This window comes from Dreissena polymorpha, chromosome 9 (genome assembly GCF_020536995.1).
Source record: "Dreissena polymorpha isolate Duluth1 chromosome 9, UMN_Dpol_1.0, whole genome shotgun sequence".
Lineage (NCBI taxonomy): Eukaryota > Metazoa > Mollusca > Bivalvia > Myida > Dreissenidae > Dreissena > Dreissena polymorpha.
Genome location: NC_068363.1, coordinates 73,589,094 through 73,613,092, shown reverse-complemented (window position 1 = coordinate 73,613,092; position 23,999 = coordinate 73,589,094). Strand labels below are relative to the sequence as shown.

General features: G+C 35.1%; 1 protein-coding gene across 2 annotated transcripts; it reads left to right on the top strand.

The window, feature by feature from the left end:
* The first annotated feature begins 1 nt into the window (after position 1).
* On the top strand, positions 2-20,017 carry LOC127843824 (glutaryl-CoA dehydrogenase, mitochondrial-like). 2 transcript variants are annotated; one of them, XM_052373677.1, is made up of 11 exons: positions 2-184; positions 859-993; positions 2,513-2,636; positions 3,512-3,621; positions 4,136-4,265; positions 5,366-5,475; positions 8,748-8,860; positions 14,917-15,020; positions 16,778-16,903; positions 17,527-17,687; positions 18,296-20,017. In XM_052373677.1, exons 1-11 carry the CDS (start codon positions 97-99, stop codon positions 18,367-18,369), a joined length of 1,275 nt encoding a protein of 424 aa, XP_052229637.1. In that variant the 5' UTR covers positions 2-96; the 3' UTR covers positions 18,370-20,017. The 2 variants fall into 2 exon arrangements, with proteins under 2 accessions (XP_052229637.1, XP_052229638.1); XM_052373678.1 differs by lacking the exon at positions 2-184 and adding an exon at positions 234-334.
* Positions 20,018-23,999: the final 3,982 nt, after the last annotated feature.

Below are 23,999 nucleotides of genomic sequence, written 5' to 3'. Positions count from 1 at the left end.
TACACACCTTCGCACAGGTGAAGGTCATTTTTGTTATTATGCAAAAGGTTTACTCAAGGTATTCAGTGAACAGTGAACAAATCTAGTTTATTCGCAATGTCTGTTCGAAAGCTGGTAACAACATTTGCTTCAAATGCTGGAGCAGGAAACTTAAGTCACATTATCAAAAGATTAGCATCCACAGGTAATTGATGAAATGTTTCTTCAATTGAATCACTCAATCAGTGGGCTAAGTAACTATGATACAAGTTGAAGTTGTTGTCATGATCCATTTGAAATCACAGTCATTATCACATATATACCCTTATTGGCATCATCTCATTGACACGCACTAGTAAGTTGTGGAATATATTGACTTATAGCAAATATGTAACTTTCGTGTTGTTTATAATTCATGTCTTTATTAGTATCGATATTGTTAATGTGTTACTGTTAATTGTCAATCTAAGCTTATGTAACTTAATAGATTGAGTTAAAGCCCTAAGATTACTGATTAGTTGTATGTCTATTTGTGTAAAATTTCTGTTTCTGACCCATACTTATAACAATGAACCAATGAAGGAATTTTTTTATATATTTTTAAACCAATTTTCGTTCAAAATATGTCAGTGATCTCAGCTAGACTTTGAATAAAACATAACATTTAAATTTTGATGTCCCTGTCTTTATATCTTTATGATCAAATTCCCACAGTTCAATCACTCACAATAGTTGACAAAATAACAATAACAATTACTTTGGCTTATGATGCAGTTAAGAAAACTGGTATCGTATGAGCTGTTTTGCAAGTACATGTTACAAGGCATTGCTGTATTTTCAATGTGACTGTTCTTGATTTATACACAGTATTCTTTACAGTCCAGTTCAATTGGCAAGATGCACTTAACTTAGAAAGTCAGCTCACAGAGGAAGAAAAGATGGTTCGTGATCAGTTCCGTCAATACTGTGATGATAAACTCATGCCTAGAATAATCATGGCAAACAGAAATGAAGGTACAACTGGACTGTCTCTAAAATTAAAATCCAACGTGTTATGACTCATGTACATAAAATGTAATGAGTCATATTTATTATCCCCACGCTCCAAATTGGAGCAGGGGGATTATGTGATTATCTCTGCCGTCTGTCTGTCCCTCCTGGCCACTATCTCCTCCTACACTATTTGCACCAGAACCTTGAAACCTAAACACATGGTAGCTATGAGGAATTTCTTAGTAGTATCCAATATTATTTTTGCCTTAATTTAAACTTTTTGTGCATTTCTGAACATTAAGAAATCAGCTCACATTGTGCTAACTAACAATCGTGGGGTCGGTCATAATATTTTGGACAACTTTTTACCTGATTTGTCTTTCTTACTCCTAGACTCTAATAAGTTGAATGTGTGAAAATAATAATAATTTGACCCCAACAGTTCTTATATGCAATAAATAAAGAAATGGGCATATCAGACTAATATCACTACGTAATAAGGAATTATTGTAAGAGCTGTAGCTCTGCCCTATTATTTATAAGGTAGATTGAGGATTTCTCTTGCAGCTGCTTGCTGCTTTACTATTGGCTCAAATTTACACCAGATGCAAATATTGAAAGGTCATGAAGTATGTTAGACCTTTGTTTTCACATTTTTGTGTTTGAAAATGACTCTTAAGTGTAATTTAATGTGCATCAAAATTAAGTCAAAAAAATGTTCTAAGCATAAAAATCCGGAAAACAAGGTCACATGGAACACAAGGTCACATGGAAAACAAGGTCACATGGAAGCCGGGAAGCCCTGTATAATATATGATCTAGTGGTTGTTATTGAAAGCCAATACTGGGGAGGTCTCTCTCTCTACTGCTAAATATTCATTTTTCCCCATTTTGAGCAAAAGATACCCAATAGTTTTTGTTTCTAAATTAATGAAAGCAAATATATTATTTGGGTTAACTCAACAGCAGAGTTTTGGACTAGATATGAAGTTACTATTGCCAAATTCCATGTTTACAAAGGGAGAGCACTTTACTAGCCTTATGCTAAATTTAACTGCACCAAAACAAACAACTGCTTTGGCCATTATAAGGACAAAAATGATATTGACATGTTACAACATGAATTAACCAATTTAACATCATTGTGTTGAAGTTGGTAGAAGAACACTCGTGGTAGCTCATACAGTGTAGTTATACAATTAAGTAATTATATTTAGGTAAAAGACAAAATCAAGTTTAGTATTTATGACCTTTTTAAGTATAAGGGTACGCAACATTTTAAAGTTCAATGAATGTGTAAAAACAGCCTTCAAATGATTATTTGAATAATTTCACTCAGTAGAAAATTCTCCTTAATGGAAGATCAACAGAAACATAGAACAAGAATGTTTAAAATTTAAGCTAACTAAAATTAAGATGAACTTAAAATTTCTTCATTTTTAAAATCAACATGTGTGTACATAAAAAATGTACATTTACAAAATCCAATAAATTTCCTAATAGAAAGCTGCCTCTTAATGTCACATATCTCTGCTTTTAGTGTTTCACCCAGAGATCATGCGGGAGATGGGTGGGCTTGGTGTGCTGGGTGCAACTATACAGGGCTATGGTTGTGCAGGAGTGTCTTCGGTCGCATACGGTCTGCTTACAAGAGAATGTGAGAGGTGATGGTGCAATAGACTTACATGGAATGTAGTTAATGATTTTAAAACTCCGCTTATCTGAGGCTACAAACAAAGGGGACCAATTCGAAATCCTTGTAAAATCCTTTACTGTATCAACTATAAATATTCCAATGGACTGCAATTGGTTCATACAATTGCTTTATGTTGTTTGTTTTTAGAATCAGGTTTTTTCCCAAAGATTTTGAGATATAACAGCCATCGGTTAATGCCATATACGTTCAGGACTTTGGTGGGAGATGCCCCTTCTTTGGGTGGGAGATGCCCCTTCTTTGAGTTTGATTGCGTAATTATTGCATAATAAGTATTAAACGAGGAACATTTTGATATAAAACACAAATCTTTCAAAAGTCTGTTTAATGTTATGAATGATTCAAGATTGTGATATGTCAGTTACTATGGAAATACACTCCTAGGACTCCCTTGGCATTTCTTTTACATTCTAAGGTGAAAAAGGCACAGTTTCTAACCATTGGAAGCAGCCTTATTATGGCAGTCTCAAAGTCAGTTTTATACCATAACAATTCAGTCCTTAAACTTGATGACATTTTTTTTTAGAAAAATTATGCTTACAACTTTATTATTGATGTGTAGCCTAACCAAATAATTTTCAGAAATAATATTCAAATTTGCAGTCCATTTGCCCTGCTTTGATATGAAAATAAACAGGTATTTTGTGTATTATGAAACATTCACTAATTTATAAGTTATTGCATGAAATCACTTTAGGCTGTTATGGGTAGTTCCATTACATTTCAAATAAATAATACAAAACAAAGCTTTCACTCACCAGTTTGTTCAACTATCACAATTTTGGTTTAATACATTATCTGTCACTTACAAGTTTGATGTTTTAGGGTTGACAGCAGTTATCGGTCATGTATGAGTGTACAGTCTTCACTAGTCATGCACCCAATCAACACCTATGGAACAGAGGAACAGAGACAAAAATATCTTCCAAAACTTGGTAATCTTATAAATAAAAATGGTGATCTTATTATAAAATAAATTTCAGTGACACATGTTAATATATAACTAGATCGTTAAATTGAAGTTCAAATCCATATTGATTTTTATGCCCTGAAGGAGGGCATATAGTGATTGCACATCCGTCTGTCCGTCACACTTTGCATTTAGGTCTCATATGCTCATAACTTCTATGTCACTTCAGATGTAACATTTATATTTGGTATGCATGTGTATATGGACAAGGCCTTTCCATACGCACACACATTTGACCCCTTTGACCTTGACCTATATTAGGGTCCGCGTTTAGGTTTCGAAAAATGCTTTTAGGTTTCGAAAAATGCTCATAACTTCTATCAAAGCGTTTATCAGGGGCATATGTCATCCTATGGACACAGCTCTTGTTTTATACTATTATGCTGTTGTACTTTCTATGATATTTACCTTTTTAAAAAGAGTATTTGTATGCAAAAAGTCTACTATTGAATTGATTGGAAGTCGTTTTTATTTTGCAGCAACTGGTGAGTTGATTGGCTGCTTTGGCTTGACAGAACCCAACCATGGCAGTGACCCATCTTCCATGGAAACCAATGCAGTCCATATCCCAAAAAACAAAACATACACATTGAATGGAGCAAAAACATGGTGAGCATGTTGGCGTGGTGCACTGGTAATGGAATAAATGCATTTAATTGCATAGGATCTTGTTTGCTCCTGATATGCACATAAAAGACAGAATAACTGTAGGTATTGCTATTGAGTTTCCTATGTATGAAGGGGCCTATGTCCAGAAAACTTTCTTATCAAAAATCTCTTTGACTTTATTAAATTATAATGTTCCTAAAGTGGCTGTTTCATATAAATTTATATTCTGTTGAATTGTAACTATATTAGAAATTTCCAATAGATGCATATATATAGGATCTGGCACGAGTTGTCATATCATACCATATTTTATTAAATGAGTTCAGGAATTATGTTATGCGAGCTTACTAATGAATTTCCTGGATGAGATTAATAAAAAATGGTATGATATGATAACGAGTGTTAGATCTTTTTTATCACATACTTTTAAATAAGCCAATGCAAACGCTTTAAAATGTTGTATTTACACATGTGTAATGTAAAAAGATATGTACCGGTAATGGTTGTATTACATTGGAAACAGGGTATAGCATGTGATAAATATTAGCACACCCTCACAAACTTACAGTTTGAACATTTGGCCTTATTAAGTGGGGTACATTGGTTGTTTCCATTAGTAGAAAAAGTGGGTTTCCTATTTCCTCTATTCTGTTCAATGATAACATTCAGACATAAGTTGTCAAACTAATATGAAAAATAGAGAATAATAAAACCAACAAATTGATTGATTGAAAAAGCCTGTAGTTTGAAAAGATTGAAAGAAAGTATATAATATAATGACTTTCACTTAGAAAATAGAATTTTACATTTTTCACATTAAATTTTATTTTAACATAAAATATTCTTACAGCCAATTGTTGATATGAGTCCTGGTATACATACCAAAAGTATGTCATACAAATGTAAATCAGTTATTGCCAGCTCCGCATAATACAACATAATACTTGTTTGAACTTATTATATATTTGAACTTGTTATTTATTTTCTCATGGAAGTAGAGATTACATTTTGTAAGATGAGTACATCTATACTGCTGTGCAACGTTAACTGAAATTTGAGTGAAATATACATATGTACACTGATATTTGCTCCTGTTGTAGGATCACCAACTCTCCAATTGCTGATGTCTTCATTGTCTGGGCAAAAAATAAGGCAGAAAACAACAAAATTAGAGGGTTCATACTTGAAAAGGGCATGAAAGGACTCTCAGGTAAAATCAAACTGTATTTTATTGCAAGACTGAATTACTTTGAAATATTGGTAAAATCCTGGGTCTGATTATTATTTATTAATTAGGGATGCAAGAGGTAAACCGGTTAACCTATTGAAACGACCAGATAACCAGTTACATTTTTTGGAAAAGGTTAACCTGATAAGTTTTTTATGTCCCCCACTATAGTAGTGGGGGACATATTGATTTTTCCCTGTCTGGTTGGTTGGTTTGCGCCAACTTTAACATTTTGCAATAACTTTTGCTATATTGAATATAGCAACTTGATATTTGGCATGCATGTGTATCTCATGGAGCTGCACTTTTTGAGTGGTGAAAGGTCAAGGTCAAGGTCATCCTTCAAGGTCAGAGGTCAAATATATGTGGCCAAAATCGCTCATTTTATGAATACTTTTGCAATATTGAAGATAGCAACTTGATATTTGGCATGCATGTGTATCTCATGGAGCTGCACATTTTGAGTGGTGAAAGGTCAAGGTCATCCTTCAAGGTCAGAGGTCAAATATATGTGGCCCAAATCGCTTATTTTATTAATACTTTTGCAATATTGAAGATAGCAACTTGATATTTGGCATGCATGTGTAACTTATGGAGCTGCACATTTTTAGTGGTGAATGGTCAAGGTCAAGGTCATCCTTCAAGGTCAGAGGTCAAATATATGTGGCCCAAATCGCTTATTTTATGAATACTTTTGCAATATTGAAGATAGCAACTTGATATTTGGCATGCATGTGTATCTCATGGAGCTGCACATTTTTAGTGGTGAAAGGTCAAGGTCATCCTTCTAGGTCAAATATATGGGTCAAAATTGCTCATGTAATGTAACTTCTGCAATATTGAAGCTAGCAATTTTATATTTGACATGCATGTGTATCTCATGGAGCTGCACATTTTGAGTGGTGAAGGGTCAAGGTCAAGGTCATCCTTCAAGGTCAAACGTCATATAGGGGGACATTGTGTTTCACAAACACATCTTGTTTTATTATGCTTTTTTCATGGGATAGTTTTTGTGATTTTACATTTTCTTGCGACATACTGCCAACTTGCGCTGGTGACTAGTTAGAACATGCTGCATAATTGACTGTCATTAATATCGTGTGAACATACAAAGTAGTAAAGCAATAAATCAGTATTTTTCTGGTTACAAAAAGTGGGTAAGTTTTGAATATTGGCACAATTTTTTTTTTCTACTGTTGAAAATTTAACTACCAAACTGCGGAGATTGGCGGCTATGAACTATGATGAAATTGACCAATTTATCTAACTTGTGATAACAATCAGTTAGGAACATTTAAAAAATTAAAACAGAATGAACAAAGAAACACAACAATATTGTGAGCAATATGACGTGAAAGTAATATAAGCGGCCAACCAAAAATAAATTAATGACACATGAAATTTAACATTGTGTAGTTCTTTTATAAATTTTAACTAATATGCTTTCACATAGAACTATAACACAAAATATAGCATACATTTACAAAATTATTAAAATAAATGTTATAAAACATTTATTAAGAAACTGTTATGTTATCAAGGGCAGTACATATGCGGTCGGTATGACATGTTTAAGGTATACTTAAACATTTCAAAACATGCAACTGCTCAATGTTTTTCGGTGTACTGGTTTATAGCTGGTTATGGCAAAAAGTTAACAGGTTAATGCTTTTTGTCACCTTTTGTATCCCTTTTCAAAACATATTTACAAATTGGTTTTTACAATGTGAACTGGGTGATTTAAATTGGTATTTTAAAAGTTGTGAAATAAGATTAAGATTTAATGTTTCTTTACGCGCTTACAAAATTGATTTTGTTTTATTTTTTCTCCTTCAAATTATTACTTTGTTTTACCTAAACTCCATTAATGTATATGTGTAGCATAAACTCTTTTAAAAACAACTGTCATGTTTTTAAATTACTTCTTTTTAATATGACTATGGTTTACTTATAACATATTAAACATTTATGTAAAATTATTACATTATAACATTATTATGCCCCCCTTCGAAGAAGAGGGGGTATATTGCTTTGCTCATGTCGGTCTGTCGGTCTGTCGGTCCATCCACCAGGTGGTTGTCAGACGATAACTCAAGAACGCTTGGGCCTAGGATCATGAAACTTCATAGGTACATTGATCATGACTCGCAGATGACCCCTATTGATTTTGAGGTCACTAGGTCAAAGGTCAAGGTCACCGTGACCAGAAATAGTAAAATGGTTTTTGAATGATAACTCAAGAACGCATACGCCTAGGATCATGAAACTTCATGGGTAGATTTATCATGACTTGCAGATGACCCCTATTGATTTTGAGGTCACTAGGTCCAAGGTCAAGGTCACGGTGACCCGAAATAGTAAAATGGTTTCCGGATGATAACTCAATAACGCATACGCCTAGGATCATGAAACTTCATGGGTAGATTGATCATGACTCGCAGATGACCCCTATTGATTTTGAGGTCACTAGGTCAAAGGTCAAGGTCACGGTGACCCGAAATAGTAAAATGGTTTTCGGATGATAACTCAAGAACGCATACGCCTAGGATCATGAAACTTCATAGGTAGATTGATCATGACTTGCAGATGACCCCTATTGATTTTGAGGTCACAAGGTCAAAGGTCAAGGTCACGGTGACCCGAAATAGTAAAATGGTTGTTGGATGATTACTCAAGAACGCTTTTGCCTAGGAACATGAAACTTCATAGGTACATTGATCGTGACCCGCAGATGACCCCTATTGATTTTCAGGTCACTAGGTCAAAGGTCAAGGTCACAGTGACAAAAAATCGTATTTACACAATGGCTGCCACTACAATGGACAGCCCATATGGGGGGCATGCATGTTTTACAAACAGCCCTTGTTTCAACATATGAATTGTGTTTTACTAACTTATTTCTTATCAAACTTTGACTGTGTAATACTTGTACCCCATCAAAATATTGCTGTGTTTTACTTATACCCAAGTAAAATATTATTGTGTTTTACTGACACAATATCAAAATACAACTGTCATTTACTAAAAGTTAGTAAAACACCATCTGTGTAGGATTGATTTTACTTATTCTCTATCTAAAACAGACTATATTCTTCTTATATCCTTTAGAAATTTCACTGTCATTTACTTACCCGGTAAACCCTATCAACAAATGACTGCGTTTTATTCATAACATATTAAAATGTCACTGCGTTTTACAAATACCCCATCAAAATATGACTGTGTTAATTTAAAATCAAACTATTTCCTTTAAGCTCCAAAGATCCAGGGCAAGTTTTCGTTACGTGCCAGTATCACCGGTTCGATTGTGATGGAGGATGTGGTAATACCAGAGGGGAATCTGCTGCCAAATGTGGCTGGACTGGCAGTATGTAGACATTAAAAAACATACCTACTTGTGTTATGATAGATACATACAGATTATTATGTGTACTAAAAAGTTCTTGCACAGTCAAAAAGTTCATGAATGTGAGTCAATGCTAGACATACAACATTAATGTATACTGTTCATCTGTTGAGTCGCAGTACTTAATCTTAATATCGGAAACAAAACTTCCAAACACAACTTACCAATCAAATGAAATATTTATGCCCCCCTTCGAAGAAGAGGGGGTATTTGCTTTGCTCATGTCTGTCGGTCGGTCCGTCCGTCCACCAGGTGGTTGTCAGACGATAACTCAAGAACGCTTGGGCCTAGGATCATGAAACTTCATAGGTACATTGATCATGACTCGCAAATGACCCCTATTGATTTTGAGGTCACTAGGTCAAAGGTCAAGGTCACAGTGACTCGAAATAGTAAAATGGTTTTTGAATGATAACTCAAGAATGCATACGCAGCCAACAGGGCACACTCTGAACAATATTACTGAAGCAACTGGTCTGTAATCCTAAATCTATAATTATCAGTCCAATGAAACGTCATCCTTTTAGTAAAATACAGTGGATCAGTAAAAATATTATCAGAATATGAGATTTTTTGTATATTTTGTATATTAAATATTATGTTAATGTTTAATTTTGTTGATTAATATAAAAATATAAGCAGGACAGGGGAGGTAATACACTATTATATCTACCTATATACAGGGGAAACAGATGCAATAAGTTTAAATTTATTGTTACAGCATTTGCCTCCCTTGTAATATATTTAAATTTTACCAAATGTAAGGCTAACTGCATTTTTGTAATGCATACTACTACTACTACTACTACTACTACTGCTGCTGCTGCTGCTGCTACTACTACTACTACTACTACGACTACTACTACTACTACTTCTACTACTACTACTACTACTACTACTACTACTACTACTACTACTACTACTTCTACTACTACTACTACTACTACTACTACTACTACTACTACTACTACTACTCTACTTCTACTTCTACTACTCTACTACTACTACTACTACTACTACTACTACTACTACTACTACTACTACTACTTCTACTACTACTACTACTACTACTTCTACTACTACTACTACTACTCTACTACTACTACTACTACTCTACTACTACTACTACTACTACTACTACTACTACTACTACTACTACTACTACTACTGCTACTACTACTACTACTACTACTACTACTACTACTACTACTACTACTACTACTACTACCACTACTACTATTACCACCACCACCACCGCCGCCGCCGCCGCCGCCACCACCACCACCACCACCACTTATATCCAATATAGGGGGGCATGCATGTTTTACAAACAGCCCTTGTTTTCATTTATCCCAATCTTTATGATTATCAGAAACGAAAAAATAGTATAAAATTATAAAGAAAACGAAACAACGCTGAACTATATGAATGGCTATCGGCCATTTTGTCCTAGTTAACGACATCACTTGAGTCGCAGTAATTAGGTCAAACATGTTTATAACACGCATATAAGCCCCTCTCTGGGAAAACCAGACATAGTAAATGTACTTCAACTAGTTCAAGTGTCATCCCAGATAAGTCTGTTGAGTCCCAACAGGATAATCAGGGACAACACTTTCCACCTTTATGGAAGCTTAAATGAAGTATTTTATTTTTAACAAAAATCCAGTTAAAACACAATGTGTCATCCCTGATAAGATTTCGCCAATGCATAGGCTTATCTTAGACAACAGTTTACACACATGGCTTAACCCTTTCAGTGCGGGGACCGAATTTTGAAGGCCTTTGCAAACAGTTTGGATCCAGACGAGACGCCACAGAACGTGGCGTCTCATCAGGATCCAAACTGTTTGCTATTCTGATAATATTCTTTAAAAAAAATCGAAGAAAATGCTAATTTTAGAAATTCTGCAGACGACATTTTAGCAGAGGACAAATTTCCCAGCATGCAAAGGGTTAAGCCTGTTTTTTCCCAGAATGCAGCTCAGATAATGGAGGATATGGAATAATGATCCATATAACCTTTCCATAACTAATACTTAAGACTTGAGTAGTGAGGGAAACAACTAATGTGTAAACTTAACCCTTTCAGTGCGGGAACCGAATTTTGAAGGCCTTTGTAAACAGTTTGGATCCAGATGAGACGCCACATAACGTGGCGTCTCATCTGGATCCAAACTGTTTGCTATTCTGATAGTATTCTTTGAAAAAAAATCAAAGAAAATGCTATGCTAATTTTAGAAATTCAGCAGACGACATTTTAGCAGACGAAAAATTTCCCAGCAGGCAAAGGGTTAAATGAGATCCATAGCATGAGCAGTTTTCTAAGCCTTGTGAGATGAAGTTATCTTTAGTTAAATGATCATTCTTCATTTTCAGACTGCTTAATGATAGTCACTAATCTGCATCATTTTCACTATAGCTATAATTTAACACTGCATTTATGTAACATTTTCAAAATACAGTTAAACTTCTTTAACTGGAGGTCATACAGTGATCACATAAATTTCTCTTCAAATGGATCAGATGTTGTCAGATTTGTCACATAAAAAAATTGTAACTTTTTTTTATCACTGCGCCTGTTCATTTTCCCCAAGCAACATTGAAAAAGAAGATTTGTTGGTTATTATATTTACTTAAGGTTATAAAGCCAACAAAGTTTACAACTTGGACTGTTTATTTTTGGTTAAAAGTTTATAGTTCAAAATGACAGCATAAAGTTATCTGCTCCTTTCTTAAACGAAAGTAATTTTGTCATTAGTTGTTTTATAAATATTTACAAATATTTAGCAGAATCGTTTAGTTATGGCGTGTAAATTAAATACAAATGACCCTCGCTCTGTGAAAAGGGGGTTTATTGCTTGTGCGTAAATTGTTGTCCCAGAATAGCCTGTGAAGTCCGCTAAGTATGATCAGGGACAACACTTTCCTGCTAGAGAGGATTTTTGCTAAGAAGAAACTTTCTTTAAAGGAAAAATATTACAAAAGCAGAAAGTGTTGTCCCTGATAAGCCTGTGTGGACTGCACAGGTTAATCTGGGGTAACACTTTATGCACATGCATTAAACCCCCTTCTCACAGAGCACAGCCCAAATTTATTGCATATGATCATGAACTGACATATACATGTATGCTTGAGTTATTGAGTAATCAATGCTGAAGTTGATAGTGATAATGGTTTTTGAAGTTTGAAAGTATTTCATTGGCACTATAAAATTTGTTAAAGATTTTATAGTAATGGCCTTCAAGAAGTGACACTGTGATTTGTATTAATGCTTGATTTACAGTTCACTCTGTCATGGGCACAGAACCTTTAAGATGTCTCATTTTTATGCCCCTGGTAGGGTGACATATTGCAGTTCAAATGTCTGTCAGTCCATCTGTCAGTCTGTGCGTCCTTCCGAAAACTTAAATATTGGCCATAACTTGTGCAATATTGAAAATAGCAACTTGATATTTGGCATGCATGTGCATCTCATGGAGCTGCTCGTTTTGAGTGGTGAAAGGTCACGGTCTTCCTTCAAGGTCAAACATATGGCGTCTGTTTGTCCGAAAACTTTAACATTAGTCATATCTTTTGCAATATTGAAGATAGGAACTTGAAAGGCATGCATGTGTATCTCATGGAACTGCACATTTTGAGTGGTGAAAGGTCAAGGTCAGCATCCTTCAAGGTCAAAGTCAAAGGTCAAATTTTGCAATACTGAAGATAGCAACTCGATATTTTGCATGCATGCGCATCTCATGGAGCTGCACATATGGAGTGGTGAAAGGTCAAGGTCATCCTTCAAGGTCAAATATCAAGGTCAAAGGTCAAATTTTACAATACTGATGATAGCAATCGATATAAGGCATGCATGTGTATCTCATGGTGCTGCATATTTTGAGTGGTGAAAGGTCAAGGTCATCCTTCTAGGTCAAAGGTCAAATTTTGCAATACTGAAGATAGCAACTTAATATTTGGCATGCATGCGTATCTCATGCAGCTGCACATTTTGAGTGGTAAAAGGTCAAGGTTATCATTCAGGTCAAAGGTCAAATTTTGCAATACTGAAGATAGCAACTCAATATTTGGCATGCATGCATATCTCATGGAGCTACACATTTTGAGTAGTGAAAGGTCAAGGTCATCCTTCAAGGTCAAAGGTCAAATTTGCAATACTGAAGATAGCAACTCGATATTTGGCATGCATACGTATCTCATGGAGCTGCACATTTTGAGTTGTGAAGTGTCAAGGTCATCCTATAAGGTCAAAGGTCAAATATTGCAATATTGAAGAAACAACTTAATATTTGGCATGCATGTGTATGTCATGGAGCTGCACATTTTGAGTGGTGAAAGGTCAAGGTAAAGGTTATCCTTCAAGATCAAAGGTCAAATATATGGCTTCAAAGCGGCGCAGTATGGGGCATTGTGTTTTACAAACACAGCTCTTGTTTATTCATAAGTTCATAGTTGTGCTATCCTGACCTCCCATGACCTGATCAAGAAACATAACTATTTGACTGGACATGTATTGACGTTGGTAATCTGAAAATAATTACTCCCTACAATGTAGGATCATGAAATATCTGCTTTGCATACTACAAATTACAACTGGTCTTGGTGCCTGTGACATTAAGTATTGGTTCAGACGGATCACACATTTATCTCTCAGTGATCTCTTGTAGAAGTCGTCCTTGGCTATCAGATTTTCATTTGCATTCAATGTTTGAAGATTGATTACGCCTTATTTGCCCTATGATTGATGTGTATATGGCTCATTAGAGATGGAGATGGTAATATCTAATCCCCTTTATAGGCTTTAAAGGATTGTAATTACCCGATATCCAAGATGTTAGTGAAAATGTCCTTGGAAACCATTTATTTCCTGTTCGCATGAACAACAGAGTGGTAAATAACTGTATGCCATAATGTCGGCAACCAACGTAATTTAAGATATTCAGATACATTAATGAATTCGCTCAACAATTTGTTTGACAAATAAATACATATAGAATTGTGACATGATCAAAGTCAAGTATGCAAATTTTTACTAAATTAATGGTGGCATGTTGCCTGGATACCATTTGCCCAATTTCAGAAGACCAATGTTTTTCAGTTGTTTCAATAAGCTTACATATATTTTGTCTCATATTTACAGGCGTATATTATTATTTCTGTTACAAGTTAAGAGATAATCATATATTTTATACTTATGACATTTGAACATTTACTTGTGCCTACACAGTATGCTCTGTCACTGAACAACAAACATCATAATACAAAATTTCACATGATTAATTTTGCAACATAAAGCACATTTGTTTAGTTTTGCAGGGATTACTTCAGTGCTTAAACATGTCTTAAAGTTTTGTATTTTTTTCTAAGGTTCTGTTACTCTGTTTAGCCAATGTGCTTCATTTGTTACGTAGAGGTTATTGATGTGTTTATACAAAGCTTGTTTCAGTATTGTTAGTACGCTATACATTGTAAAATGTGTTTTTTCTACAATGCTTTATGCACAGTTTTAACTGTTCTTTTTATTTAACTTGTATTACAATTGTAAGTCATATAGGCACATGCATACATGAATGCATCTTGTAAATTGATTTTCCTTCAAAACTGGATGTTGAATTTGATTTATTAAAAATAATCAACAAATGACGCCATGTTCATGAGTGCATCAACACAATTAAAAAATGTAGTCAAAATGATAAAAACACAATCACTGTTATTGAAAAGGTCATTGAAAAGTGCTTAATTTACTTAAACTATGGACAGAATATTACAAAAACACATGCAGAACATGACATTCTCAGTTTTGGTTGAGTAAATCATCAAAACGATATCCATTCCAAGTTTCAAATTCACATGATATGGTGTTTATTGATGTATTCTTGTGTCCTCTAGCAATCATTCAGGTGGTTTACACATGGCTAGTTACAAGAGTACTGATGTTATTTCATGTTCCCTGTAAATAGTTTAGTTTACACATGTTGGCATACAGTTTTATATGGATGACCTTTTCTTCCAAGGGTCCGTTTGGGTGCCTGAACAAAGCTAGATATGGTATTGCCTGGGGAACACTAGGGGCTGCTGAATTCTGCTTGAATTATGCTCGCCAGTATACACTGGACAGGTATGAGGCTAGGATTTTAATTGATTTTCTAAAATATTTAATAATAATTTTACTGACTTCTGTGATTGTTGAGGATGATCTTTGTATATGTGTTTCTCAGGTTTTAAAAACTGGACAGTGGCTATTATTAAGAAAGCAATAAAGTATAACAATATGTCATTTATACTTAAGGTTATCCTTGAAGGGCCAATTGAAGTTTATTATACACCCATTACTATTGGTAATGGGGGCTATATAGGAGTCACTTTGTTGGTCGGTCGGTCTGTCAGTCCCAAAAATTTCATCCGATCTTCACCAAACTTGGTCAGAAGTTGTATCTAGATGATGTCTAGGTCAAGTTTGAATATGGGTAATGCCAGATCAAAAACTAGGTCACGGGGTCACTTAGTGTGTTTTAAACCGAAAGTGTGTTCGGACCTTAACTATGTCATTTATCGTTAGATTTTAAAATGACGTGGTTCATTTGTTCACCATCATGGGATGGTGTGTCATGCGAAAGAAGTACATCTATCCCCAAGATCAAGGTCACATTTGGAGTTGCCAATAAATGTGCTTGTCCGGGCCATAACTTTGTCATTTATTGTGAGACTTTAAAATCATTTGGCACATTTGTTCACCATCATTGGACGGTGTGTCATGTGAAAGAATTACATTGGTGTCTCCAAGGTCAAGGTTACACTTTGAGTTTAAAGGTCAAAAATGGTCATAAAAGAGCTTGTCCTGGCCATAACTATGTCCTTCATTGTGAGATTTTATAATCATTTGGCACATGTGTTCACCATCATTGGACGGTGTGTCATGCGAAAGAATTACGTCAATATATCCAAGGTCAAGGTCACACTTGGAGTTCAAAAGTCAAAAATGGCCATAAATGAGCTTGTCCGGGCCGTAACTATGTAATTTATTTTGAGATTTTGAAATGACTCTGTACATTAATTTTGTTCACAGTCATTGGACGGCGTGTCATGTGAAAGAATTCAAGAGTTCAAAGGTCAAAATGACCATAAATGATAATGGCATAATTATTAAAGATCGCCATAAATTAGCTTCTGTTGTTTTGTGAAGACAGCATGCAAAATATTCAGAGTCAATCCAGCATATTGGGATATACAGCAAATTTGTGACAAAGCTCTAGTTATGTTTGGAAAGTAAAATGTTAAATTCAGTAAAAAAAAATCATTTATATGGCACATAAACCATTTGAAACATTTTAAATCAATTCATTCTAGTGATAAATCCCATAGTTATGCAGAGATTGTTGATACTTTTTATCTGCAGTTTTTTTATGCCTCCGGTAGGGTGGCATATAGCAGTTGAACCGTCCGTCAGTATGTCAGTCTTTCCATTCGTCCGGAAAAAAACTTTAACGTTGGCCATAACTTTTGCAATATTGAAGATAGCAACTTGATATTTGGCATGAATGTGTATCTCATTAAGCTGCACATTTTGAGTGGTGGAAGTTCAAGGTAATCCTTCAACGTCAAAGATCAACAAACAAAAACAAAAACATTCAAAGCGGCATTCTCATTAAGCTGCACATTTTGAGTGGTGGAAGTTTAAGGTCATCCTTCAAGGTCAAAGGTAAAAAAAAAATAAAAAATGTCAAAGCGGCGTTCTCATGAAGCTGCACATTTTGAGTGGTGGAAGGTCAAGGTCATCCTTCAAGGTGAAAAGTCAAAAGAAACAAATGTTTTTGAGTCAATTTAAGCAAACAAGATAATAATGCCACTAGAAATATCCCCCTTGTGTACTTACAGACATCAGTTTGGTCGTCCCTTGGCCAAGAATCAGCTGATGCAGAAAAAGATGGCCGATATGATGACCGAGATCTCCATTGGTTTACAGTCCTGTCTTCAGGTCGGACGTCTCATGGACATGGGACAGTAAGTGGTTTGGTGTTAGAAAGTTATTTTAATGTTCCTCACTTAGGTAAACTATTGAAATGTATTCACAAGGATTTCGATTCAAGCAGAGTCCTGCTTTTCGCTGAAAGTATTTTGCAATTTTCTCACTTTTGACTGCTGCAAATTATGTGCCATGTATCATTTTGGTGCAACTGAGACCAGAAAGCTAGGTCAAAAACAAATTCTATATAATACAAATTATGTTACATGGCATAGTATTAGACCAAAATGCAACGAAAAACATGTTCAGGGAATAAAAATTTAACTACTTATGCACACGCAAAATAATTGAGCTGACGCACTAAGAGTGAATGTTACAAGTTGGCCATTTCTGCTCCATGCCCAGCCAAATAACCAGTAAGGGGAACAGTCAAGAAAAAAAATATTATTCTGTTGCCATTTTTACCCCTTACTGTGATTCAAGTAGGCAGTTGTCCGTTAATAGCATAAGTATAAGCATTTAGCACTGCTTAACCGAGTTACTCAGGAAATGTGTGACTATGTTCAACTAAACACTGAGATATCATATGTCTGAAATACTGTTAAAAAAGGTGTAAAATCAAATAAACAAAACCAAACAGAATACCACTAATGTTTTACAGTGCCACACCAGAAATGATCTCATTGATAAAACGTAATTCCTGCGGCAAGTCTCTAGATATTGCACGAGTGGCGAGAGACATGCTGGGCGGAAACGGCATCTGTGATGAATATCACATCATACGACATGTGATGAATCTTGAGGCAGTGAATACCTACGAAGGTGAGTGACACAAATTTAAGTGAAAGTCAATGGAATCTGTGTGTAGTACAGTCGCCTTTGGAGAAAGGCGGATTATAGATATTGCACCTGTCAATCAGGCAGTTTGTAGAAATGTCTTTTTAAAACTAGTTCTAGAGAATGCTTTGATCATATTATTGATTGCTATGATGATTATATGGAAGGAATACATGACAATTTTGAGGTCAAAGGTCAAGGTCACATGGGATTTTAATTGTCAACTTGCTGCAAGTTAAGGGGCATGCATATTGTACAAAAATATATTGGAAATTACTAAATTTCCAGTCATAAACCACAAAATAGGCAAACAGAATATATTTCAATACCTTAGCATGCATTTGTTTGTCTGTTTTGGGGGGTCCATGAGCAATTTGATAATTTATTTTGTGATTTGAACGTATTAGGATATTGGAACTGAATAGTACTTTCATCTTGTATAAATGTTGTAGATAATGAATGGCATTGTTTTAGGCATTTGTGATATTTATGCTCTGATATAAGATACAAACGTTTAACGCTCAGCCTTCAAAATGTGTTATCATGTCATATAAAAAGATTCAAGATAATATAAAAGATTGTTTCCTTTTCAGGGACTCATGATATTCATGCACTTATACTGGGTCGAGCAATTACAGGTCTGCAGTCTTTCACCACAGATAAATAGTCAAAAGGGGATATAACTGTGGGTATTGCTGGATCTGTGATAAAAAAAACACTTGGCTTAAGCAGGGTTTAGGGCCAGAAAGGTCAAATTTTGTGTTACCTAGCAAAATTACTTTTGCAGAATCATGTATTTTACTTTTTATGTTTGTCTGGTAAAAGTGAAATGCGACCAGAATTATTATGATTATTATTATTTTCATTATTATCATGTCGTCAATATTTTGCCGTGTTTTTCCCATTGAGAGTTTTGTTTTAAAAAAAAGGAATTGTATTATTGTCTCAATAATTGTATGTTATGTTTTTATTGATGGAGCTTAAATTGTGTTGTGGTGAAATGTAATAGTATGAAATGAAAACTTGATTATTAGATTATGGTGTAGGTATGAAATTCTTATGCCACAATTATATTTAATGATAGTTGTGCATAGGTTTGTGTTTGTATGTAATAAAAACAAAGGGAAAGGCCAGTTTCACCAATAGGACAGAATTCTGATAATCAGTAGGAAATTAAAGAATTACTTTATTTGTTTGTATCACATATGAGATTAAATAGCTACTTCAGTTGTTGAATTCGTGCTGACATTTGACATTTAGACATGTCCTTATATTAGATTAGTGATTAAAACAAGTTTTCTGTGATGTTTCAAAACATGATTGCCGCAGAGTTTGTTTATATCATGTAGCTTAGATTAGAATGGAAGGAAGTATCTGATATAAATTTAAGTAGTTTGACAGAAATTATTTTCTTTCTCTTGTCAACCTGTACAAGAACTAGGGGTTTACTTAAGGATTCACCCATAGGGCAAGACACATAAAACATTTGCTCGTTCCCTATTTAGAAAGGGTTGCCCAATCTTTAAGGCAATGTTAGATTAATGTTATTATAAACCAACATATGCATTACAAGATGTCATTTTGCAAAAAGTGAAATTTATTAAAACTGTCAATGCTTAGGTGATTTTTTTTTTTAAGTAATTTACAGAAATAATTGTACAACTATTGTTTTTATAATAAGATCTGATAGTACTCTACAAAAAAGTCACAGAATGGCACTGTATTAAAAATGAAAAATTTCATCAAACTGATTTTGCAAACTTCAACTGACATGCATATTCTAAGTTTTTCCAACTGTGTTGTTTCTCAACTTGTTTATTCTTATACCAATTATGTTTTCATTAGATTTTGAATGTTCCTTAGTTAAATTATTACATGAATAATGTGTATTAAATTTTTTGCTTTCTGAATTTTGAATTGTTACTTCTGTCATGTTGGAGTTTGCAGTTTGATTTGCTACTAAAAAGCAAATGGACCATGATAAATAAGTTTTTACATGGAATTAATAAACATTGAAATTATCTCGAGGGAGATAAATAAATGCAGAAGAACGAAATCAGAAATATGTTGCTACACATGTTTAAAAAGTTACTCGCCCTAGGGATAACTTGCTTTGAAACATCACCTGCCCCCTCCCCCAGTTTTTCAACACGGCACTGGCAAGTATGCGTTCACTCAAAACAATCTGAATAGTGCTTTTTAAAGCAGTATTACCATGAATGTTTAATTGATAACTTTGATTTTAATAATGTTTTTGGTTGAGTTTAATTGTTATTTTTACTTTTCTTAAGGAAATAAATGCTCATGCAGTAAAATTCTTTCTTTTTCATTGCATATTATCCCCATTAGCCGATGCCTACAATTCAAATGAAGAGGCTTCGTTGATATGGAAGTACACAGTGTCTGATCTTTAAAAGACAAGCATTGTTGATAGGAGTGTACAGTGAGTCTGATCTTTAAACCACGGGCATTGTTTATATGATTGTACACTGTGTCTGATCTTTAAAGGACAGGAATTGTCGATATAAATGTACACTGTGTCTGATTTTTAAAGGACAGGAATTGTCGATATAAATGTACACTGTGTCTGATTTTTAAAGGACAGGAATTGTCGATATAAATGTACACTGTGTCTGATTTTTTTAATGGCCAGGAATTGTCGATATAAATGTACACTGTGTCTGATCTTTAAAGGACAGGAATAGTCGATATAAATGTACAGTGTGTCTGATTTTTTAATAACAGGAATTGTCGATTTAAATGTACATTGTGTCTGATCTTTACGGGACAGGCATTGTTGATATGAGTGTACAATGTGTGTGATCTTCAAAGGACAGGAATTGTCAATATGAGTGTACACTGTGTCTGATCTTCAAAGGACAGGAATTGTGGTTAGGAGTGTACATTGTGTCTGATCTTCAAAGGGCAGGGATTGTCAATATAAGTGTACACTGTGTCTGATCTTCAAAGGACAGGAATTGTGGTTAGGAGTGTACATTGTGTCTGATCTTCAAAGGACAGGGATTGTCAAAATAAGTGTACACTGTGTCTGATCTTCAAAGGACAGGAATTGTGGTTAGGAGTGTACATTGTGTCTGATCTTCAAAGGACAGGGATTGTCAATATGAGTGTACACTGTGTCTGATCTTCAAAGGACAGGAAATGTCAATATGAGTAAACATTGTGTCTGATCTTCAAAGGACAGGGATTGTCAATATGAGTGTACATTGTGTCTGATCTTCGAATGACAGGGATTGTTAATATGAGTGTACACTGTGTCTGATCATTAAAGGACAGGGATTGTCAATATGAGTGTACATTGTGTCTGATCTTTAAAGGACAGGTATTGTCAATACGAGTGTACATTGTGTCTGATCTTGAAAGGACAGTGATTGTCAATATGAGTGTACATTGTGTCTGATCTTTTAAGGACAGGGATTGTCAATATGAGTGTACATTGTGTCTGATCTGTAAAGGACAGGGATTGTCAATATGAATGTACATTGTGTCTGATCTTTAAAGGACAGGAATTGTCAATATGAGTGTACATTGTGTCTGATCTTCAAAGGACAGGGGTTGTCAATATGAGTGTACACTGTGTCTGATCATTAAAAGGACAGGGATTGCCAATATGAGTGTACATTGTGTCTGATCATTAAAGGACAGGGATTGTGAATATGAGTGTACATTGTGTCTGATCTTTAAAGGACAGGGATTGTCAATATGAGTGTACATTGTGTCTGATCTTGAAAGGACAGGGATTGTCAATATGAGTGTACATTGTGTCTGATCTTTAAAGGACGGGGATTGTCAATATGAGTGTACATTGTGTCTGATCTTCAAAGGACAGGTATTGTCAATATGAGTGCACATTGTGTCTGATCTTTAAAGGACAGGGATTGTCAATATGAGTGTACATAGTGTCTGATCTTTAAAGGACAGGGATTGTCAATATGAGTGTACACTGTGTCTGATCTTTAAAGGACAGGGATTGTCAATATGAGTGTACATAGTGTCTGATCTTTAAAGAACAGGGATTGGCAATATGAGTGTACACTGTGTCTGATCTTTAAAGGACAGGGATTGTCAATATGAGTGTACATTGTGTCTGATCATTAAAGGACAGAGATTGTCAATATGAGTGTACACTGTGTCTGATCTTTAAAGGACAGGGATTGTCAATATGAGTGTACACTGTGTCTGATCTTTAAAGGACAGGGATTGTCAATATGAGTGTACACTGTGTCTGATCTTTAAAGGACGGGGATTGCCAATATGAGTGTACATTGTGTCTGATCTTTAAAGGACGGGGATTGCCAATATGAGTGTACATTGTGTCTGATCTTGAAAGGACAGGGATTGTCAATATGAGTGTACATTGTGTCTGATCTTCAAAAGACAGGAATTGTCAATATGAGTGTACACTGTGTCTGATCATTAAAGGACAGGCAATTTCGATATGAGTGTACACTGTGTCTGATCTTTATAGGACAGGGATTGTTGATATGAGTGTACACTGTGTCTGATCTTCAAAGGACATACATTGCTGATATGAGTGTACACTGTGTCTGATCTTCAAAGGACAGGCATTGTTGATATGAGTGTTCACTTTGTCTGATCTTGAAAGGACAGGCATTGTTGATATGAGTGTGCATTGTGTCTGATCTTCAAAGGACAGGCATTGCTGATATGCGTGTACACTGTGTCTGATCTTCAAAGGACAGGCATTGCTGATCTGAGTGTACACTGTGTGATCTTCAAGGCACAGGTATTGTTGATATGAGTGTAGACCGTGTCTGATCTTTAAAGGACAGGCATTGTTGATATGAGTTTACAATGTGTCTGAACTTTTAAGAACAGGCATTGTTGATATAAGTTTACACTGTGTCTGATCTTTAAAGGACAGGGATTGTCAATATTAGTGTACACTGTGTCTGAAATTAAATGGACAGGCATTGTCGATATGAGTGTACACCGTGTCTGATCTTTAAATCACAGGCATTGTTGATCTGAGTGTACACTGTGTCTGAACCTTAAAGGACAGGCATTGTTGATAGTAGTGTACACTGTGTCTTATCATTAAAGGACAGGCATTGTTGATATGAGTGTACACTGTGTCTGATCCTTAAAGGACAGGCATTGTTGATATGAATGTACACTGTGTCTGATCTTAAAGGACAGGCATTGTTGATATGAGTGTACACTGTGTTTGATCTTCAAAGGAAAGGCATTGTTGATATGAGTGTACACTGTGTCTGATCTTCAAAGGACAGGCATTGTTGATATGAGTGTACACTGTGTCTGATCTTCAAAGGACAGGCATTGTTGATATGAGCGAACACTGTGTCTGATATTAAATGGACAGGCATTGTCGATATGAGTGTACACCATGTCTGATCTTCAAAGGACAGGCATTGTTGATATGAGTGTACACAGTGTCTTATCTTGAAAGGACATTCATTGCTGATATGAGTGTACACCATGTCTGATCTTCAAAGGAAAGGCATTGTTGATATGAGTGCACACTGTGTCTGATCTTCGAAGGACAGGTATTGTTGATATGAGTGTACACAGTGTCTGATCTTTATAGCACAGGCATTGTCAATATGAGTGTACACTGTGTCTGATATTGAATGGACATTTATTGTTGATATGAGTGTACACTGTGTCTGATCTTCAAAGGACAGTCATTGTTGATATGAGTGTACAGTGTCTGATCTTGAAAGGACATACATTGCTGATATGAGTGTACACTGTGTCTGATCTTTAAAGGACAGGCATTGTTGATATGAGTGTACATTGTGTCTGATCTTCAAATGACAGACATTGTTGATATGAGTGTACACAGTTTCTGATCTTTAAAGGACATTCACTGTTGATATGAGTGTACACTGTGTCTGATATTGAATAGACAGGCATTGTTGATATGAGTGTACACTGTGTCTGATCTTCAAAGGACAGGCATTGTTGATATGAGCGAACACTGTGTCTGATATTAAATGGACAGGCATTGTCGATATGAGTGTACACCGTGTCTGATCTTTAAAGGACAGGCGTTGTTGATCTGATTGTACACTGTGTCTGAACCTTAAAAGACAAGCATTGTTGATATGAGTGTACATTGTGTCTGAAACTTAAAGGACAGGTGTTGTTGATATGAGTGTAGATTGTGTCTGAACCTTAAAGGACAGGCATTGTTGATATGAGTGTACACTGTGTCTAATCTTCAAAGGACAGGCAGTGTTGATATGAGTGTACACTGTGTCTGATCTTTAATGGACAGGCAGTGTTGATATG

Excerpts from the sequence above, each read along its gene's own strand:
- LOC127843824 (XM_052373677.1), top strand. The coding sequence starts at position 97 with ATGTCTGTTCGAAAGCTGGTAACAACATTTGCTTCAAATGCTGGAGCA. Across the intron at positions 5,476-8,747 it reads GGGCATGAAAGGACTCTCAG|CTCCAAAGATCCAGGGCAAG; the intron begins GTAAAATCAAAC and ends ATTTCCTTTAAG. Across the intron at positions 16,904-17,526 it reads CGTCTCATGGACATGGGACA|TGCCACACCAGAAATGATCT; the intron begins GTAAGTGGTTTG and ends AATGTTTTACAG.